A 15,393-nucleotide genomic window follows, 5' to 3' on the forward strand; every position below is an offset into this window, starting at 1 on the left:
CCGAATTAAGTATGGACTCTAGTTCCCAACAATATATCAATATTGGTTCATGAATTGTACCAAATGTACCTTTAATGTAAGATGTTAGGAATAGGAGAAACTGGGTGTGGCATTTATAAGAACTCTTTGTACTATCTTCTCAAATTCTCTGTAAATCTACAATTATTCTAAAATAAAATGTTTATCCGAAGTGGGGAGGCAGCAAGTGCAAAGACCCTGGGGCAGGAGCGTGCCTGACGGAATCAGCAAGAGGCACGAGGGAGAGTGGGAGGAAGGAGGTTGGAGAGGCAGGTGGAGAATGGACTGCGTTCAGGCTGCTGGGACATTCTCAGGACCCTGTCCTTTGGATGTGGAACCACTGGAGGCCTTTGAGCGCAGGAGTGACACAATCTGACTTGTATTCCAACAGCTTCCTCTGGCGGCTTTGTTGAAGCTGTGTGGGGCCAGGGCTGAAGCGGGACAGTGAGGAGGCTCCTGCGGAAGTCCAGGCAAGAGGATGGTGCACAAGACCAGGACGGAAGCCATGGAGGAGGTGAGAACCGGGCAAGTTCTGGAAACATTTTGTAGGTGGAGCTGACCATATGCTGACAGGTCAGATGTGGGGTGTGAGAGAAAGAGAAGAGTCAAAGAGAACTCAAGGACAGTCTGAGCAACTGGAAGGATGGAGCTGACATGAAATGAGATGAGGAGGATGAGGGGAAATGAGGAATGGGTTTAAACATATTGCACCTGGCCGGGTGCGGTGGCTCGCACCTGGCCGGGTGCGGTGGCTCACACCTGTAATCCCAGCACTTTGGGAGGCCGAGGCGGATGGATCACGAGGTCAGGAGATTGAGACCATCCTGGCTAACACGGTGAAACCCTGTCTCTACTAAAAAATACAAAGAATTAGCTGGGCGTGGTGGCGGGCACCTGTAGTCCCAGCTACTCCGGAGGCTGAGGCAGGAGAATGGTGTGAACCCAGGAGGTGGAGCTTGCAGTGAGCTAAGCTTGCGCCACTGCACTCCAGCCTGGGCGACAGAGTGAGACTCCGTCTCAAAAACAAACAAACAAACAAACAAACAAACAAAAAACACACTGCACCTGAGACGCCCATGAGCTGTGAGTGGAAACATCAGGAGATGAGAGATCAAAGCTGGAGATGATGAATGTGGAGTCATCAGGAAAGAAACAGAGTACGCCCTGCCACCTGGGATGAGGGGTGAAGTCAGCTGGAGGAGGGGTGAATGCACACAGACACATGCACAAAACACCATTTTATGCACATAGAGATTTGCATGCATTTGCTCATTTCATCCTTGCAAGAAGCTCCCCAGCCCACTCCTTGTCTGTTCCTCCTAAAAGACTCAGGGAGGATGAATGAAGTGGTAGGTGAAGTACTAACCAGCCCAGTGCCTGGCAGGTACCAATTCACTGAGTTCTTACAGTAAAGCCTGTGACCTTTGGGATGTCATCATCTCCACTTGGCAGATGAGGAAAGGGAGGCATTTGGCCCAAGCTCTGTCCACCTGACAAAGCATCCTGGTGGGGGGGTCACATCACACCCCCTCCTCTGCTCTCACAAGGAACTCAGTTTACTGGAAGTCAGGGCCAGTCAGTCTGCAGAGCAGCCTTAACCACAGGATTTGCGGCAAGGCCTGCCACTATGCCTGAAGCGCCCCGCTGGGCCAATTCCTTTGGCTCTTGAGGACATTTTTTGGCTTCTAGTGGACTGCTAGAATGATGCACTCTCAGGAGAGGAAACATATTAAGTTGTCGCTTCCCACCTGGGGGCCCAGATGCCTGGGAAGGTGGTAGTGTATACTCCTAGGGCTATTTTTGGTATTTCAAAGAGCATGATAAGGCTGCACAGGTGACTTGAAAGATTGACTCTCTTTGCAGCTCCACTGGCCATGTTGGTCAATCAGAAGTTCTATGAGCAATTACACCCTGGACTAATACAATATTAGTAATGAATTAATGCATATAGTTAGTTTCGTTTGTTGGCAAAATCCTTATGAAATTGAGCTTCTGGAAGATGAAGATAATAAAAAGGGCCTTCGTGGCAGAAAGGCTAAAACTCTTTGCTTTGAGCTTTGGCCACTGGAACTGTTGGTGTGGTGAACATTTGTGGAGTTCTTGGCCCCTCAAGCCCAGTGGTACTTTGGTTTCTTTTTTGTAAAAGCTACCAGTTTCTGGCCAGGTGTGGTGGCTCACGCCTGTAATCCCAGCACTTCAGGAGGCCGAGGCGGGTGGGTCACCTGAGGCCAGGAGTTCAAGACCAGCCTGGCCAACATGGTGATACTCCGTCTCTACTAAAAATACAAAAATTAGCTGGGTGTGCTGGCGGGTGCTTGTAGTTCCAGCTACTTGGGAAGCTGAGGCATGAGAATCGCTTGAAACCAGGAGGCAGATATTGCAGTGAGCTGAGATCGCACCACTGCACTCCAGCCTGGGTGACAGAGCAAGACTCTGTTTCAAAAAAAGTTAAATTAAACGTTTTAAAAAGCTACCAGTTTCTGTGTGCAGCCTTGAAGGGGCCACAGCTCTCTCTCCTGCCATGAAGCCAAGGGGGCCTGTCTTGGTCTGTTCAGGCTGCTACAACAGATACCATAAACCAAGTGGCTTTTAAACAACTAAAATGTATTTCTCACAGTTCTGGGGGCTGGGAAGTCCAAGATCAAGGAATCGGTAGATCTGGGGTCTGGTGGGGGTGCCTCCTCACTGTTCACATGGTGGAAGGGGCAAGGCAGCTCTCCTGGGCCTCTTTCATAGAGCCACCCTCATGACCTAATCACCCCCCAAAAGGCCTTGCAGGTGAGGATTTCAACATAAGGATTTTAAGGGTACACAAACATTCAGACCGCAAAAGGGCCCTGAATCTCCTTCCCTCAGCTAGTGTTCTCCAGCCCAAGGTTCAGCCAAGGGGAGGACATACGACTCAAGCTTGGACTCTTTGTTTATATCAGTTCTTGCTCTGGTAACAAACAGCCCCCGAATCTCAGTGACTTAAGACCAGTAACACATATTTTTTGCTCCCACATCTGAGGGCGGGCTTTGACATGGCTCACCTCTCACCCAGCTGTGGCCCCTCTCTGGGAGATGCTGTTCTCCCGCAGAGAGGAGCAAAAGGCTGATGTAAAGCACTCAGGTGCATTTCAGGCTGCCCACACCTGGCACGTGTGATGCCCACTCACGTTCCATTGACCAATGCAAGTTATATGGCCAACTTGGACGCTGAGTAGAGCGGGATGGATCCACCTCGCTGCAGGGATGGAGTGGATAATTGGGAGCAATAGCACACATCTACCACCATCCCCCAAGACTTTGACTTGAGAAGCTGGGACATGGACTCACTCAGCCATGGGCCCTGCTGAGCAGCTCCTGCCTCCAAACTGCCCATGCTGGCTGGCTCCTGTCTTTCCCATATGGCTTCTTCAGCCCTCTCGACAGCCCCATATGTGCATGCCCCATCTCTTTTCATTCAGTTCCTCTTTGGGCTTATACTGGCCGCAGTCAGCTTCTGTGGCTTGCAATAATAATAATTTAAAAAACCCTCATAAGCTGACATGTAATAACCACAAATTGGGGTGATGCTAACAGAATTCCTTTTTGGAAACGAGAGGGCTAACAATTTATATTTGCAGACAGTGTGATAAATGTGGTTGACAAGGGGAATCTAGGACAAGGGCCTGGAAGGAAGCCCAGGGGCCAGAAGGAAGAAGAGACACGAGGGTCTCCACAGGGGAGGTGGGAAGACAGCAGAGACCAACTTTGCTCATATCTCCACTTGGCCAGCTAAAAACATTTGAAGTCCTAGCCCCAGCTCCAGCCCCCAGACACCTGCATGCATCCTCTGAGGTCCCAGGCCCCAGCAGGATGGAGGCTTCCTCTTACTCCCCTCTAGTTCCCAGTTTCTCAACCCTGACTGCACATTAGAGACCTCTGGGGAATTCAAACAAACAAACAAACAAAGCCTGGGTTCCTCCCCAGCCCAGTTAAATCAGGCACTCTCAGGGTGGGCCCTGGCCATGGGCATTTTTAAGAGCTCCCCAGGTGACTCTAATGAGCAGCCAGGGTTGAGACCCACTGCCCTACTTCTCCTGAATTCTGCAGTGAGTGGAGAGGGATGCCAGCCCTGAGATGCCAGAGCTTGAGATTTTTCAACCGAAAACAAAAAGAATCTGGATAATGTGAAATCTCCCAATTTTTAAATGTTAGCTCAAATGTATTATCTGCAGATCAAACAAAGTATGTCTGGAAGCTACTAAATAGGAACCTAAGGCTGTAAAGTGCCTACGTTTTCCTGTTTCTGGCTTTGCTCCTAGTCCCTTGGCCTCTGGGAGTCCCTGGGCAGTGAGAACATCAGCACTGAATGTGGATGAAGTGTTGTACTTGGGTCGGGGCTGCCTGAAGCCAAACAGTTGGCCACAAGCTTCAGCAACACATGACTTACACAGATGACAGGCCGAGTCCTCACAGGTAACCATCTATTCCTCGGTACTAAATCACTTTCTCGAGCACTCGGCCAACTGTGATCCCACTAGACCCCTACCCCTAGGCAGATACCTCAGCAGGACCAACTGAGGGGACAAGTGCCAGCTGGGGGCTTTCTCCTCACCCCACGCTGCTCACTCCAAGTTCCTCTTTGGGTTGGTTTTTATTATTTTGGAGTTGTTGTTTTGGCTTTTAGTCACATTTAAAACGTGTTTTAAAAATCATTTTTTTGTTATAAAAGTAATATGAATTTTAGATAATTTGGAATATACAGTAAAGTATAAAGAAGAAAATGAAAATCACCTATCATCTTAACTGCCTTTTGGGTTCTGAATACACAAAGATTCTACGATGTTCTGAAAGGAAGTCCGCACTTCAGTGTGATGGAAGCCCTGGAAGCTTCCAGTGGGAACCATTTGTTCCATTGCTTTTTTCTTTTCTTTTTTGAGACAGGGTCTCACTTTGTCACCCAGTCTGGAATGCAGTGGTGTGATCTCAGCTCACTGCAGCCTTGACCTCCCAGGTTCAAATGATCCTCCCACCTCAGTCCCCCAAATAGCTGAGACTATAGGCACACTACCACACCCAGCTAATTTTTGTATTTTTAGTAGAGATGGGTTTCCCCATGTTGCCCAGGCTGGTCTTGAACTCCTGAGCTCAAGTGATTGGTCCACCTCAGCCTCCCAGAATGCTGGGATTACAGGCATGAGCCACCCTACCCAGCCTGTTCCATTTCTTAAAAGTCAGGACATTCAACACTTTCAAAAGGCTGATCCATCTGACCTTTAATATTTGTCAGAGACAGACTTTGAGAACCCACCTTATTTTTTAGATCTGCGTTTCTTCTTCCTAATACATAATAACAAAAATTACAACTAGAAAGAAATCTTTTGGAAAGAACCTCTGCTAGGTGGCAGGCGGGGAGCTGGCAGCTGTAGGTGAAACAAGACCTCTGGCTCAGGTTGCATGTGCCCTCTGGTGGCAGCTGGGAGGTGGCTTCGGGCAGGGCTGTGTCAGCCCTCACACTCAAGCCAGTGGTTCTCAAGGTGGGGCCCAGCCTCACTTGGGAATGTGTTAGAAATGCAGTTTTTCAGGCCCACCCCCAGACCTTATGAATGAGAAACTCTGGGGTGGGACCCAGTAATCTGTGTTTTCGCAGGCGACTTCAGGCTGTTCTGGTGAACAAGTTTGAGAATGATTGTTCTAAGGAAGTATGGGCCTGGTACTGGAGAAATGTGCCAACATGGCCTAGGGCTCCAGGAGCAAAACCCTGTCCTCCATGCAGAGGAGGACAGGGAAGGGAACGGCTAAGAACAGGATCCAGGATATGCTGGTGCCAGGCCAAACGCGGCTCATGGAGGTCCCTGCCCACACTCACCTGCACCTCCCTCTCAACCCGAAGGTTGCAGAGCTGGGAAGTGGGCAGAATGGACCTCTCTCAGAGCAACTGGTCCAGGCTCCTTCGGACGGGGTTTAAAAGGCCCCGACACGTGTGTGAAGCTAAGTCTGGGATTCTTCGGAGAAAAATCAGGGTATCACAGCAGAGTGGTCCCAGAACCCTAGAAAGCCCATCCTGAGGGGAAATGAGACTTGAACCTCAGGCAGACAGAAACTAAAAGCAAACGTTGAGATGGAACAAACAGAAACACTTAAAATATGCTCAAGGAGGGAGGAGAGAAAAGAAGTGTGGCCCCCTTGGTCAGATGGAAAGGAATTCCCTGAGACATTCAATCACCCAGATACCTTCCAGGAGGAAATGCTTTATAATTCAATTACTGTCAACATTAAAAATCCCCACACTGACTCACAAGAGCAGTACTGGCTCTTGTGGAAGTTGGTCTAAGGCTCCAGAGGGGTGAAGCATGGACAGGCCCCCAGCAGGCCCCTGCTGTGAGGCTTCCAAGAGAAGTGATTGTTCGCAGCACATCTAGCTGGTAAGGAAATCTTTTTGCACCTGGCTAAATCAAGCAGGAGTTTGTAGAGAAAATATGACAAAATAGCAAGGTTTGAGACAGGCAGATGGGAGATGTCATAGTAAATATGCTACTTCAAATTTATCCCTCTCCTTCTAGAAACAATTCTGTTTATGCTTGCCATTCTAATAATACTATTACAGAGATGCTCTGATTCAATCAAGACACGGTATTTCAGATTACATGTCTAATCTAAAACCTTAATCACTCAATAAGTATTTATTGAATACCTACTATGTGGCAGTCATTGTTCTAGGTTCTGGGTTACAGCAGTAAATAAACAAAAATCTTTGCCCTCATAGAGCTTACATTCTAATGATGAGGAAACGTAATAAAATAAGTAAAAAGGAGTAAGGCTTAGAGTTCATCTCCTGCATGGCCTCTCATCATTAAATTCTTTTTTTTTTTTTTTTTGAGACAGAGTCTTGCTCTTGTTGCCCAGGCTGGAGTGCAGTGGCATGATCTTGGCTCACTGCAACCTCTCTGCCTTCTGGTTTCAAGCGATTCTCCTGCCTCAGCCTCCCGAGTATCTGGGATTACAAGCACCCACCATCATGCCCAGCTAATTTTTATATTTTTAGTGGAGACAGGGTTTCACCATGTTGGCTAGGCTGGTCTCGAACTCCCGACCTCGTGATCTGCCCACCTTGGCCTCTCAAAGTGTTGGGATTACTGGCGTGAGCCACCACGGCCGGCCCAAATTTTTAATTCTAAATTTTCAAAGCCTGTGTATCAGCTTTTTTCTGGACTAGAAGAGAGAGGGTGACAATGTTTAGAGTCTTCATGTTACGAAAGTCAGCTCAGGATGGGGCTTCTAAAATAATATGCAACTGAATTACCCATTCACATCTTGTAAAATGCAGATTCAGATGGGTCTGGGCAAGAGCCCGATGCAAGCTCACATAGGACACCGGTGCTGCTGGGCTGTAGTTGCAGACCATGTTTTTGAGTGTCACGAGTTTAGGAGTCAGGCTGTTAAGGATGGAGTAGCCCCATGAGCAGGAATTCTTAGCCAGGTCCTGCCCTCCTCATGATTCCTTGCGGCAGGTCTGCGCTTCCACCTGGGAGCGCCGTAGATGGTTTTCAGGGTACCCTTTTGCATCATGTCACCCAGTCTCCATAGCAACTCTGTCAGGTGAGGAAACGGCACCCTAGAGAGGTTAAGGGCAGTCACAGAGCCTGTGGAGGCAAAGCTGGGAGTTGACTCCCATCCCTGTCTGGAGGGCTTGGTTGGGCCCTAGGGATGCCCAACCTGGGATGAAGGATGAGGGGGATACCTTTGGGCAAGTCCTGTGAGGCCTGGGAAGAGGCCAGCTCAGCAGTAAGTGTCTTTGACAGTCATATATAACCAGGCATTTATGGGGCTCAGAGGCCCTTTAATCTAAACAGGCCTAGCTACTCTGGCCAGTGGCTTGGGGGTAGGCTTCTGGTTTACCTCTTTAGTTCTCTGCTGTGGTGTGAATTTCAAAAGCAGCAGTGAGGGCAGCTGTCAGAAATGTTCAGCCCTCCCAGGTGGCTCTTCATAGCCCAGATTAGCACAGGCAGGGGAGAGGGATGGCAGGAAAAAGGATTATGCCCTTCCTGCAGGCTGGGAGTCATGAGGAATTGTTCATTCTCATTCCATAGGATCTCTTGGAAAGATTGCCACAGGGAGAATGAACGTAGACAGCTATCTCCTTATGTAAAGTTGGGAGATGTCAACAGAGAGAAGTTATTTGGCCAGTCAAAACACACTCAGCCCACTCTTCCTCTAAATATTTAACCATCTAGAATGGCAAACACTGCTTTATAGCATGTAATAAATTATGTACTGAGATGTGGAGCTGCTTTATGATGGTGTGAGACTCCATCTCAAAAAAAAAAAAAAAAAAGAAGCAATGAAACTTGAAGATCTGAGTTTTCTCTCTCTCCTAGTCTGTCCCCATTAGTTCATCACGATTACAGCCTTTTGATTTTCATAGTTAATTGCTGCTTTATGATGGGCCTAAAATAACAAAGACAACAACTGGAGATTTCCTTGGTGGAAAAGAACGTGCCAATGAGAGTTCTGTAGGCAAACACATTCCTTCAGGGAAGGCAAAGGCAAAAGCCAAGGCAAGCCAACATGTTCCCCTTGGGGAATTCTGCTCATGATATTAAGTGTGGAGTGTCTGCAATAGACTTGATGGCCAAGACTCAGAAAGGCTATCTAGCAATAAGGACAGAGGGTGAGGTGCCAAGAGCAGAATTTTCCAAAACTAGAGCCAAGATCAATTGTAACAATGGCCAAGAGAGGCAGTTGGCTTCTCAGAAGATGAAAACAGACAAAGCCTCTAAAAATAAGGGAGGATGATAAAAGTGGAGGTTAGTTCAGGATCTATAGCAGATAGGAAACCCAATAGGGTATTGGTCACTAAGTGGCCAAACAAGATTCTAGAAAATAGAAGGCAAGGCATTGATGAAGGAAATTTGCTCTCAAGATTTTCTCACCAACTACCCGCCAACTCCACCCCTAATTTGCTTTCTTAGGAAAGGAGGGTTGTACCAGAAAACAAGTCAGCCTTGGCTCTAATCAGATGCCAGAGAAGGGAGAAAACAAATGAGAATGGACACGACTTACGCACAGAAACCAAACCAACTTGAGATCCTGATGGGTCTCCCCCAAATCCTGGGTCTGCCCCCTACCCAGGGATGGGCTGTGTGGGGGGACTCCCACCTGACGCAGGCCGAGATGAGAACAAGATAGCAACCGGCTAAGCCCCACTCAGAACAATCTACCTTGCTGTGCTCTCCTGAAAGTTAAAAAGGCAGAAAACTAGTTTTATCTGTAAGAAAATGTTTATTCTTTTGAACCCCACAGGAAAAAAAAAAAATGCAGCCAAGACCAGTATTTAACGAAGTGTCCCAAAAGGCAGCAAAATGGGGGAAACCTCAACACAAAGTCAGTGACAATTTTCCATGTTTTTGCACAAAGAAGAGAAAATCTATGACAATTCTGAGTAACACTTTCATGATGACAATTACACAAGATGATTCAAAAATGCAAAATGGCAGCAACATGCACACCTGGCTAAAGCTAGAAGTATTTTTTTTAATCTCAAAATAAGATCTGTGATTTAAAGGATGATTCTTTTTAATACTTCTATTTTACTGACTTGCTTGTCCTACTTAATTTGCTTTAAATGAGACGTACATGCCAATTAACAGGAAATTTCAGAAGAACTACGTCCTTCCAGAATCCATGGCAAGGAAGCAAAACCAATTTATTTGGTTTCTTAATTTTTCCTAGTTTCCAAATACAATTTTGCATTGCCCCCACCCGGTCCCTCCCGCCACCCCCACCCTGATTCTTAAACACTTCCAAAAGTTGCCTGTGCAAACACTTTTCTACCCATGTATAATACACATTTGAAACTGAAATCTTTGTGCAGAGTTTTGAGTTTAAGAGTCTTAAAAAAAAAAACCCTCCTTGGCACAAGAGCTGAGGAATAGTCAAGCTTCTTTTAAATCATCGAACACAAAATGATGAAAAGTGGAGAAAGCACAGTTAAATGAAATGAAAAAAAAAAACAAAAAAACAAAACAAAAAAAAACTAGACCCGCAGCTTTTATTAGCCATCGTTACAGTCTCTCGTCCACAAACACTGCCCGGCTCCCTTCCCAGGGCACTTTACTGGAAGCAAGTGCAAAACACTGTGGTGCTTTCTATTCAAAGAAACAGAAGATGTAGCTGTGGTGGTAACGGACAGCCCAGCTACCCACCAGTTTTACAGCAGGATCCGCAGTGAGCTTGATACAGATAGAGGAGAGATGACGGTAAAGGGGGAAAAGAGTTTAAAATTATCAAGTTTCCTCTTGAAATGTCTTTTCCCAAGGCACTGTGAAGAAGACTGCTGCTAGCAATTTTCTAGGACTAAACACACTGATGGGAATATAAATATTTCAAACACAACCCCTGTTACATTCTTACAGCTAGTTTCATCACTTAGGTCTCTTCTTAGCTTAAATGATGCTCCTTGAATCTGTTTGGTCCTTGGAGGGGCAATCCATTTTTGTTTTCTGTAATATTGACAATCACCTTCTTTAATGCAGCTATAACATCAAAGCTCTGTTAGGTTACTTAACCCTTCACTCTTAAACTAAAGTTTTCATTATCATCTCACGTGAATCCAATGTGCAGGTTTTGCTTGCTTATTTAAGAATAAAACAAAACAAACGTAAAGGGTTGAAAAACAAAAACTCTGCTTTTTTTTTTCTTCAAGAGGAAACTATGTAAGAATACATAAAAGGCAAAGTTGGCTACTTGAAATCCAAGAATGGTTTTAATGTGTTGGCCGAGAAAAATAAACTGTAAAGTTCTGTGAGGTCTTCTAAAAATTTACAAGAAAAACTGATGGGCAGTTCTAATCAGACTTGGATGTTATCTTTTCCCCCCTTTTTAAAAATGACAACAGATACAGTTCCACAAAATACAATAGAAACTGTTTTTTTATCTTGACTGCCAGAGACGCTCCTTTGCAATGCCTTCCGGTAACCAAATGTTTGGGCACAACACACAGCTGGCCTTCATTTCTTCAGGGGCTGGTAAACAGAGGCATTGGGGTCAAGTCCAGAGGGGCTGGTCTCCACAAATTTGGAAGAGTAGTGGGGGGAAACAGGGCTCAGGGGGCTGGTGGCGGCACTGTATGTTATGCTGGGCATGACGGCCATGACTTCGGCTATCTTCTGTTTTAGGTCCTTGATTTCCTGATCTTTCTGAAGGATTTGTCCTGTAAGATCAAAGACTCACCATTAGTGAAAAGGGAGGCCTCACACAACACAACGTCCCCAGGGGCCAATCCCTAAGTAGATTCGGTTCAGTGTGAACAGCTCCAGGTTCAGTGATTTATAAGAGCAGGCAAACTTGTCCTGTAATGGGACACACAGTAAATATTTTAGGTGTCGTGGGCCATATACAGTGTACTATCTTTGTCATCTTTTCTTCCCAGCCACGGAAAAATGTAAAAACCATTCTTCATCGGCAGGCAGTACAAGCACAGGTGGCAGGCCAGATTTGGCCCATGGGCCACAGTTTACTGATCTTTGGCTTAGAGCTAAGAAGGGATTCTGTTCATATAGGTGTGATTGATGTAAAGAAGTCAGTTTCTAGAAACCATGTTTTGAACATGGCAGTCATCTATGACAGCGTAAGAAGGCTAGTGATTTTGAACTCTGGCTCCACCTCTTGAGCTGGAATTTTTTTGAGAGGACAGACTATCTCTGAGTGTCAGACCAAGGAATACAGCATAGCCAAGGCCTCAGACTCAGTCACAGTAATACGCTTCTGCCCCCAGGTTCTCTGACAGAAAACAGAGGAAGCTCTGTGGCTGCTGCACTGGGAGGAATGCTAGTGTGACCCACATCGCTTGCCCTTGCTTTAGCAACATCACCCTATTTAGCCTTCCAGCACCCTTGCCCTCACTACGCTTCAGTTTCTTGATCCAGTCAGCTCCTGCCTACCTCGGGCCACTTCCTATCCTGTGTCTCTCCTGCTTTCTTTGTGAAGCTAGCTAAATCTTGAGGATTCTGTTTCTACTTCCTCAGCAAAACTTTCCCTGAGCTTCCTGTCTAAGTTAGCTTCCTACGACTCCTAAATTCTTTTTTTTTTTTTTTTTTGAGATGGAGTTTTGCTCTTGTTGCCCAGGCTGAAGTGTAGTGGCGAGATCTCGGCTCACCGCAACCTCCGCCTCCCGGGTTCAAGTGATTCTCCTGCCTCAGCCTCCCGAGTAGCTGGGATTACAAGCATGCGCCACCACGCCTGGCTAATTTTGTATTTTTAGCAGAGACGGCGTTTCTCCATGTTGGTCAGGCTGGTCTCCAACTCCCAACCTCAGGTGATCTGCCCACCTCGGCCTCCCAAAGTGCTGGGATTACAGGAGTGAGCTACTGCGCCCGGCCTAACTCCTAGATTCTTAACACACCCTCAACTTCCCTTTCTGTCACTTATAATGACAAAAACTAACACATAGGGCTTCATATATGCCAGGCATGCTAAATGCTTATGTATACTAACTCATTTCTTTCTTACGACAACCCCATGATGGGGGAATTATTATTATCCATTTTATAGATGAGAAAACTGAGGCATAGAGAAGTTGAGTGACTTGCTCAAGGTATACAGCTAGCGACAGAGCCAGGATTCAATTCCATGCAGTCTGTTTCAAATGTACACTCCTACCTACAGCATTCTTCAATCTCTGGCAACTATTCATTCGGTGATGATCTGTGTCCATCATCTCTCTGCTGGACCATGAGTTCCATGAGGGCAGACACTGTGTCTACCCTTTTTTTTTTTTCCATTGTTAGCTCCTTATTGCCCAGTCCAGTAGAAAGCTGGAGTTCTACAAGTTGTGTATCTTGCTTAAAGTCATTTAGTTATCAAAAGGTAGGGCAGGATTTAAACCCAGGACCACTTTGTTCCAAAGCCTCTTGTGACTTTCATCATTCTATGTAGCTTCCTGGTCTTCTAGGGAGACCAGAAGAAAGACATGGTTGGTATATGTAAAAGCACTTAGAACACTTAGGAGTAGTCTTTCAGAAACTTAAATGCTGGCCAGGTGTGGTGGCTAATGCCTGTAATCCCAACACTTTGGGAGACCACGGTGGGTGGACTGCCTGAGCCCAGGAGTTCGAGACCAGCCTGGGCAACATGACAAAACCCTGTCTCTACAAAAAATACAAAAATTAGCCAGACTTGGTGGTTCACACCTGTAATCCTAGCTACTCAGAAGGCTGACGCAGGAGGATCACGTGAGCCCAGAAGGCGGAGGTTGTCGTGAGGCAAGATTGTGCCACTCTACTCCAGCCTGGGCGACAGAGACCCTGTCTCAAAAAAAAAAAGAAAAAGAAAAAAAAAAAAAAAACCCACAAAAATGCTTAAAAAAGAAAAAGATTGCATTTGAGTTGCATTTATTTTGAGATTGCTCATGGGTCCTATAGAAGACAATAATCTATTTGGAATATAAGAAAGCTTGGCGGTATATTTTTTAAAAGGATGTAGTAGAGATGAAAGCCATTTTGGTTTTTTTTTTTTTTTTTTTTTTTTTGAGATGGAGTCTTGCTCTGTCACCAGGCTGGAGTGCAGTGGTGTGATCGCTGCTCACTGCAACCTCCACCTTTGGGGTTCAAGCAATTCTCCTGCCTCAGCCTCCCGAGTAGCTGGGGTTACAGGTGTGCACCACCACACCCAGCTGATTTTTGTATTTTCAGTAGAGACGGGGTTTCACCATGTTGGCCAGGATGGTCTCGACCTCTTGACCTTGTGATCTGCCCGCCTTGGCCTCCCAAAGTGCTGGGATTACAGGCGTGAGCCACCGCGCCTGGCCTGAAAGTCATTTTGGAACCAGGATGTATCAAATGATATAGAGAGTAGGAAGGAGAAAAGCAACAAGAGGTTTGATTTAAATTACAAAGTTGGGTTCTTATTAGAATATCCTGAGCACAACCCTGTAGGGAGGGAGTGGGGAAGGCAGCAGTGAGAGCAGTAGAAAGGAACTGCCCCCCTCACTTCCTTCATGTCCCCTAAGCTTCAAGGAAGCATCAAATATCCACCTTCTCTTTGAACAAAATAAGCCTCAGATGAATAAAATACCTAAAAGCATCTGATATATGAGCCACTGTATCTTTTTCCCTGCCGAATTAAGTTTGATTTCTTTAATCAGTAACAGGAAAACATACCCAGTGCTTTGGAAAAAGTTCTTTTTGCTTCTTTGTCACTTTATGAGGATTTTTGGGCTGACAGCAGAGCACACAGTCTGAGCTGGGAAGCCAAGCTCCTCTGGCTAGTCTGAGGCCAGGTGCTGCTTCACGCCAGGGGGAATCTTTTCCAAGTTTGCAAAACCAAGTAAACAGGGTTGAAGCACTGAGGGGTGGCCACTCCTCAGGGAGCTAAGCCAGGCAGGCAAAAAAAGTCAGTGTAAGGTCAGAAGCTCGGCTTCAAAGCAGGATTCCTGGGAACCTTCTTAAATGCCTTTCCTCGAGTCCACAGATTAAAGCAGTGTGATTCTTAAACTCCTTCTCTTGCTCAATCACCTGTGCCATCCCAAGCCACTCCTGCGCTTCACTAACTTCTCACAACTTCTAAATCCAACCCCTTACTCCCAGGGGTTTGGGCCTCCGTCTTTGGTTTAGGCCCAAAGTTCCCACTGACTGAGGAATATTTCCTACTTGGGTTTCTGAGGAGTACCTTCAAATCAAAACATCCAAACCAAACTTATTCTTCCTTCACTCCTTATATCTGTTCTGCTCTCCTTCCTTGGTTCCAACAACTTTGTCCTTCCAGAACTCTCAGGCACCTCCGCTCTCCACTCACCTGTCTGGCCCATCCGCCCTCCCCATACTTATCATCTCTTAGATAGAGGACAGTGGTAGCTTCCTCACAGTCTGTCTCCACTCAGTCTTACCCCTTCCATCGGTCTTTCACATTGCTATAGGAGGGAGATTTCCCGCCTAACAGTCTGAACACGTCCCCTCCTTCTTCCCTCAGGTAGATCTAGGGAATACCCTCTCTAGTATGGCTTCATTCATGGTCCCCTACCCTCCCACTCTTTCCTTCCCTGCCCCCAGTTTGAGGCTGCTGGACTGCTCACCTGAACATCCCGGCACCTTCTTTCCTTTGCTTATACTACTTCCTCAGGCAACATGTTTTTCCCTGGCATTCTCTGCTCTTGAAATTCATCCTCAAAGCCCACTCAATGGCCCCTCCTTCACGAGGCCTTCCCCGATCTCCCTCTGGCCTTTCCAGCCCCCTGCCTTCTACCTCATGCCTCTACTTTTCTGCTGGGCTCACCCTAGTTCAGCAATTCTCAAAGTACAGTCAGGGTCCACAGGCTCAAAACTACCTTCATAATAGTACTGAGACATTACTTCCCTTCTTCATGCTCATTCTGTCACAAGTGTAAGTGGAGTCTTCTAGAAATTAGGTGGA

The 15,393-nt window shown here is 46.4% G+C and overlaps 1 protein-coding gene and 1 long non-coding RNA gene across 4 annotated transcripts in view; one reads left to right on the forward strand and one right to left on the reverse strand.

Moving 5' to 3' along the window:
- Window positions 1-15,393, forward strand: part of LOC129051900 (uncharacterized) — a 32,862-nt gene that overhangs the window by 6,819 nt on the left and 10,650 nt on the right. For 2 of the 3 annotated variants that reach the window (XR_008516445.1, XR_008516447.1), the window contains exons 2-3: window positions 410-532; window positions 4,308-4,461. This is a non-coding gene — a long non-coding RNA (uncharacterized LOC129051900). The remainder of the gene's footprint in view (window positions 1-409; window positions 533-4,307; window positions 4,462-15,393) is intronic. The other variant, XR_010136553.1, reaches the window with a different exon arrangement.
- Window positions 10,018-15,393, reverse strand: part of MACO1 (macoilin 1) — a 69,686-nt gene continuing 64,310 nt past the window's right edge. Inside the window, exon 11 of the mRNA XM_002811264.3 lies at window positions 10,018-11,197. Within this exon, the coding sequence (XP_002811310.1) occupies window positions 10,995-11,197 (203 nt within the window). The 3' untranslated portion in view covers window positions 10,018-10,994. The remainder of the gene's footprint in view (window positions 11,198-15,393) is intronic.

The sequence above is a fragment of the Pongo abelii genome, chromosome 1 (assembly GCF_028885655.2).
Source record: "Pongo abelii isolate AG06213 chromosome 1, NHGRI_mPonAbe1-v2.0_pri, whole genome shotgun sequence".
NCBI lineage: Eukaryota > Metazoa > Chordata > Mammalia > Primates > Hominidae > Pongo > Pongo abelii.